General features: G+C 44.0%; 1 protein-coding gene across 1 annotated transcript in view; it reads right to left on the bottom strand.

The window, feature by feature from the left end:
* LOC106873592 (host cell factor 2) overlaps nucleotides 1-6,888 on the bottom strand; it is a 74,341-nt gene that overhangs the window by 16,760 nt on the left and 50,693 nt on the right. The window contains exon 14 of the mRNA XM_052967612.1: nucleotides 6,518-6,884. Within this exon, the coding sequence (XP_052823572.1) occupies nucleotides 6,518-6,884 (367 nt within the window). The remainder of the gene's footprint in view (nucleotides 1-6,517; nucleotides 6,885-6,888) is intronic.

Raw genomic sequence — 6,888 nt, 5'->3', positions numbered from 1 at the left:
TCATCATCATTTAAAGTCTGTTTTCCATGCTGGCATGGGTTGGACGGTTCGACTGGGGTCTGGAAAGCCAGCAGCTGCACCAGGCTCCAATCTGATCAGGCAATGTTTCTACAGCTGGATGCCCTTCTTAACGCCAACCACTCCGAGAGTGTAGTGGGTGTTTTTTACAGGTCAACAGCACGGGAAACAGTCAGGGAGGCATGGTATCAATCAGGTTTGGATAATGCTTTTTATGTGCCACCGGTAAGGGAGGCAGTCAGGTGGACCTAGCATCAGCCATATTCAGAGGATGCTTTTTACATGCCACAGGAATGGGAGCAAGTCAGGAGGCCCTAACATCCACCATGTTTGGATGATGCATTTTATGTGCCAGTCAGGGTCACTGTCTACAGCTACGATTTTAGTTTTACTTGACTCAACAGGTTTTCTCAAGCATATCACATTGACCGATGCATCAAGGGTACTTTTAAATGGGCCGGACATGCAACACTGGCATCGACTATGGCTGCAATCTCACTTTAGTTGCTGGGTCTTCTCAATCACAGCATATCTCCAAAGATCCCAGTCTCCTGTCATTGCCTCTGTGAGGCCAAACGCTCGAAGGTCATGCTTCACCACCTCATTCTATGTCTTCCTGGGTCTGTCTCTTCCACAGTCAGGGAGTGGCACTCCCTCACACAGCTGTCCTCATCCATATGTAACACATGACCATACCAGCACAGTCGTCTCTTTTGCACATCACATTTGATGCTCCATCTTTTCTCTCAGGGCACTCACACTTTGTAGTGTATGCACACTGACATTATACACATCCAACAGATCATACTAGCTTCATTTTTTTTCAAGCCAACACATGTCCTCAGCATTCATGGCCTATGTTTCGCTGCTGTGTAGCATGGCAGTTCGCACACATGCATCATACAGTCTACCTTTCATCCTGGGTAAGAGGCCCTTAGTTGCCAGCAGAGGTAGGAGCTCCTTGAACTTTGTCCAGGCTATTCCTATTCTAGCCGCTACACTCTCAGAGCAACCACTCCCACTACAGACTTGATCGCCTTGGTAGTGGAACCTATCGACTACCTCTAGTTATTCACTCTGGCATGTGATAGAATCAATTTTCTGTACATCTCCAGTGTTTACTGCCCCTGTGCATCTGCCACGCACAAAACTATCTTCCTGGTTACCCTTCCTTTGATATTGCTGCACTTTTTATATGTCCATAGCTTACACCAGGTACATAGCATGGAGTTTCTACCTACACCTTTTCCCCTACAGATCAAGCAGGACCACCTGCCTGAAGGAGTTTGTGATTTGTCAGCCTTACTACTTACTAAGACTTTGGTCTTTGCTGGGTTAACCCTAAGGCCCTTCAATTCCAGACCTTGCTTCCACACCCTAAACTTCATCTCTAGCTCTGGCAGTGACTCAGCTATTAGAGCAAGGTCATCAGCATAGAAGAACTCCAAGGGGCAACCTGTCTTAAATTCCTCTGTTATTGTCTGGAGGACTATGATGAACAAGAAGGGGGCTGAGCACTGATCCTTGGTGAATCCCTACTTGTACCCTGAATCCTTCATTGTTCTCATTGCCAACCCTCACCTTACTGGTAGCACCCCTGTACATGGCTTGTACAGCTCTCACTAAACACTCATCTATCCTTAGTTTTTGCATTGACCATCAGATAAGGGATCGGGGGTTCCTGTCAAAGGCTTTTTCCATGTCAACAAAAGCCAAATACAGAGGTTTATCTTTGGCCAGGTATTTCTCCTGCAGTTGCCTTACCAGAAATATAGCATCAGTGGTGCTTCTCCCTGGCACAAAACCAAACTGCATCTCATCTAGGCTAATTCTCTTCCTAATTAGTTGGGCTATGACCCTCTCTAACTTTCATCAACTGATCCAATAATTTGATATCCCTGTGGTTATTTCTGTCTAAAGCATCACCTTTACCCTTGTAACAGTTGACTATGGTGTTGCTACCTGATTTATGATGCAGGTGACAAAACCATAATCCACACCATCCGATCAGCATTAAAAATACTATAAAAAAAAAATTTGTCTGAAAAGGGGTTAATATAATAAATTTGCTAACTCCTGCATTCCCCAATTCTAATTCCCACCCCTAAAGCTTATATTACTTATCTCTTTTGATTTTTCATTATATTCCCCTCTATTTAACAATCTAAATCAGTATTGGCCACTCCTATCCTTCTTTCTTCCAGGTATACCCCTTCACCATCAGTCATTTACTTACCAGCAACTCTGCGACATACCCTTTTTTGTATATAAAGCTAGATATTGGTTCCAGTACACTGAGAGTCTAGTAGATTGTCTGACTTGAATTCATTTATCACCATCAACTGGAATACAGTTGACAACTCCCTGGGGATTTAATTCTAAATGGCTGAAGACTACATGCTCCATAAAAGTCTTCTAAGTGTAAGTATCTACATCACCACTTCTTTTATCTTGACCCCCACTGCTTCCTCTGCTATTCTCTAAATTATAGTAGGCTTATCAAGGTATGCATTATTTTCTAAACTCATTCTGCCACAGATATAACAATGGGAAACAATGTAAAGATTTTGGTTTCCATTCTTGATGTAAATTTGTTTATAAAAATGGTTTATCCTTTCTGTTTGATGCCTATGCAGTCATCTGAAGAGAGTGGTTTCTTTCAAACTGACATAATGATTCTCATTAATTAATTAAATGGGGCCACTCGAAACAGCCATAATGAATTGAAACCTGTACATCCTTGTTACTTGTGTCAAATTAATACACTTGCTTGTTGTTCCTACACCTGTCTTCATCTTTTGTCTTTTCTTTAAATTTCAACTATACTCAGTCAAATCGTCCAACCCATGCTAGCATGGAAAGCGGACGTTAAACGATGATGATAATGATATATATATATGTATGGATCCACCAAGGTTTAGCCCTCAGCCCTCTGTTATTCATCATAGTCCTCCAGGCAATAACAGAGGTATTCAAAACAGGTTGCCCCCGGGAGCTCCTCTATGCTGATGACTTGGCCCTAATAGCAGAAGCAAGGTTTACAATTGAAGAGCCTTAGAGTCAATGTTGCAAAGACCACAGTTCTAGTAAGCAGGAAGGCAAACACATCACACACCCCTTCAGGTCCCTGCTCTATCTGTAGAAAAGGTGTAGGTAGAAAGTCCATAAGATGTACCCAGTGTAAGCAATGGACACATAGGAGGTGCAGCAACATCAAAGGAAGATTAACCGGGAAGATAACTTTCGTGTGCGGCAGATGCACAGGGACAATAAACACCACAAATGCTCAGAAAATAGTAGTTGATAGTTTCCACTACCTAGGGTACCAAGATGGTCAGAGAGCATTACTACTAGAATAAGAAAAGCCTGGGCAAAGTTCAAACAGCTTCTACCCCTACTGGTGACAAAGGGCCTCTCGCTCAGAGTGAAAGGTAGATTGTACGATGCATGTGTGCGAACTGCCATGCTTCACGGCAGTGAAGCATGGGCTGTGACTGCCAAAGACGTGTACTGTCAGTGTGTGACAGAGTGTAAGCGCCCTGAGAGAAAAGTTGGACATAAGAAGCATTGGATGTGGCGGGCAAGAGATTTTTGTCTTGGTATGGTCATGTACTACGGATGGATGAGGAGAGTTGTGTGAAGAAGTGCCACTCCCAAACAGTGGAAGGAATCCAGGGTAGAGGGAGACCCAGGAAGACATGGGATGAAGTGGTTAAGCATAACCTTCGAATGTTGGGCCTCACAGAGAAAATGACGAAAGACAGAGACCTCTTGAGATATGCTGTGACTAAAAAGACCCGGCAAATAAAGTGAGATCACAGTTGTAACCTACACCAGTGTCGCATAACCAGCCCACTCAAAAGTACCCTTAGATCGCAGGGCGACATGCCATGCTTGAGAAGACGTATCGAGTCAGGTACATCAACATCAAAATGACATCAAATCACAATCAAATGGAAATTGTAGTTGTGGTCCCCATGCTGGTGACACATAAAAAGCATCATCCAAACGTGGTGGATGCCAGCCCCCCTTGGCTCGATTGGCTTCTGTGCTGGTGTCATGTAAAATGCACCATCCGGACGTGGCCGATGCCAGCACTGCCTTGATTGGCTCCTGTGACAGTGGCATGTAAAAAGCACCATCCAATCATGGTCAATGCCAGCCCCCTCTGGCCTTGTGCTGGTGGCACGTAAAAAGCACCCACTACACTCTTGGAGTAGTTGGTGTTAGGAAGGGCATCCAGCTGTAGAAACATTGCCAGATCAGACTGGTGCCTGGTGTAGCCTCCTGACTTTCCAGACCCCAGTCGAACTGTCCAACCCATGTCAGCATGGAAAACGGACATTAAACAACGACGATGATGATGATATATATATATATTACAGACATTACCAAGTAAGTAGTTATATCCACTGGACAATATGCCAATACTACAATATAAGAAATGGCAATAAATGGTATAAACATGTGCCAAACAAGGACCAAAATCATCTGGGATATACCAGTTCAAACCAGCAAAGAAAAAAAAACTAATCTCCCAGATATAATAATCATGACCACCATCATCATCATTTAACGTTCGTTGTCCATGCTGGCATGGGTTGGATGGACACATAAAAGATGCAGCAATATCAAAAGAAGGTTAACTGGGAAAATAGTTTTTGTGTGGCAGATACACAGGGGAAATAAACACTGAAGATGTACAGAAAATTGATTCCATCACATGCCAGAGGGTGAAACTGGAAGTACTTAATAGCTTCTGCTACCTAGGTGACCAAGTCTGTAATGGGGGTGGTTGCTCTGAGTGTAGAGGCTAGAATAAGAATAGCCTGGGCAAAGTTTAGGGAGCTCCTACCTCTGCTGGCAACTAAGGGCCTCTCGCTCAAGATGAAAGGTAGATTGTATGATGTATGTGTGTGAACTGCCATGCTCCATGGCAGTGAAACATGGGCTGTGTCTGCGGAGGACATGCGTAGGTTCGAAAGAAATGAAGCTAGTATGATGTGTATAATGTCAGTGTGCAGACATGACAGAAATTAAGTGCTTTGAGAGAAAAGTTGGACATAAGAAGAATCAGATGTAGTGTGCAAGAGAGACGACTGTGCTGGTATGGTCAGTGTGTTACATATGGATAAGGGCAGCTGTGCGAGGAAGTGCCACTCCCTGACTGTGGAAGAGACAGACCCAGGAAGACATGGGATGAAGTGGTGAAGCATGACCTTCGAACATTGGGCCTCACAGAGGCAATAACAGGAGATCAAAATCTTTAGAGATATGCTGTGATTGAGAAGACCTGGTAACTAAAGTGAGATCGCAGCCAGGGATGTCCAGCCCAGTTAAGAGTACTCCTGAGGCGTGTGGCGATATGATATGCTTGAGAAGACCTGTTGAATCAAATAAAACCAATATCGGAGCTGTGACCAGTACACACAGAGTGGCTCCTATGCCCATGGCACGTAAAAAGCGCCATCCAAACGTGGTCGATGGCAGGTCCACCTTACTGGTTCCCATGCGGGTGGCCCGTAAAAAGCACCATCTGAACGTGGCCGATGCCGGTACCCGCTGACTGGCCCCCGTGCCAGTGGCATGTAAAAAAGCACAATCTGAACATGGTTGATGCCAGGCCCGCCTGACTGGCCCCTGTGCCAGTGACACATAAAAAGCACCGACTACACTCTCTGAGTGGTTGGCGTTAGGAAGGGCGTCCAGCTGTAGAAACATTGCCAGATCAGATTGGAGCCTGGTGCAGCCAGTGGCTCTCCAGGCCTCAGTCAAACCGTCCAATGCATGCCAGCATGGAAAACAGACATTAACCCTTTTGTTACCATCTTGGCTGAAACCGGCTCTGGCTCTGTCGTACAAATGTCTTGTTTTCATATGTTTTGAATTAAAATCTTCCACCAAACCTTAGTCACAATTTATGTTCCTAACATTAGCTGAATGATAACTAAGTTATTTTCCTAAATTCTTTGTTATATCTAAAGTAACTGAAAGAAACACAGAACATCTCAAAATAAATACAGCAATGAAAGGGTTAAATGACGATGATGATGATGTCTAGAACCAGGTGTAAAAACAAGAAAGATTCCCACAACCCAAATATATATGTGCAGGTGTGGTTGTGTGGTTAAGAAGCTCGTTTTCCAACCACATGGTTTTGATGGTTTGAGGTTCAGTCCCACTGTGTGGCACCATGAGCAAGTGCCTTCAAAAGCCTTTTTAAATGGATTTGGTAGACAAAACCTGAAAGACCAGTGAATTGTGTGACAGCTTAAGTGAGTATCACCATCATAGACAAGCGATGCTCTTCATTTCCAGTCTTCTGCAAAAATATGGTTATTGGGAAATATTACGTTGCTTGGAAACAAGCAAGGGTCAGTAACAGGGAAGGCAACAGTCCGAGGCAAGCATGGATAAGTGGATGTTAAAACTATGATGATGATGATGGTTTCTCATATACACACTTTTAACTTTGGAAAGTAAATAGAAAGAAGCTTACCTGCGGGGTCAGATGTGGAGGAATGTGACACTGCAGTTGTTGCAGGTGCAACTGTCATTCTAACACTAGCTGCACCAGCTGCTGCCTTCACTAAGTCTCCATTCACAGAATTGTTTGGGGCTGCTGATGTATCCATTGGTTCACCAGAACCAGCTTCTTTTTCCAGCTTCACTAAATCATCCATGACTTTATTTTTAACCTGATTCCCATCTTTGATGTCTGCTTCTGTTTTCAGCTTGGTACCACTGCCAGCAGTTTGAATGTCTGGTTTTGTCTCGACACCTTTCACAGTACCTTCACCTTCCACAGACTCCTTCTTCACTGAAGCCGATTCATTTTGAGATTCACTCTTCACACCAGCAACCTCCTTA

Source organism: Octopus bimaculoides, chromosome 4, assembly GCF_001194135.2.
Source record: "Octopus bimaculoides isolate UCB-OBI-ISO-001 chromosome 4, ASM119413v2, whole genome shotgun sequence".
In the NCBI taxonomy this organism is placed as follows: domain Eukaryota; kingdom Metazoa; phylum Mollusca; class Cephalopoda; order Octopoda; family Octopodidae; genus Octopus; species Octopus bimaculoides.
Note: the sequence above shows the minus strand (reverse complement) of the source record. Positions and strands in the feature narration are given on the sequence as shown.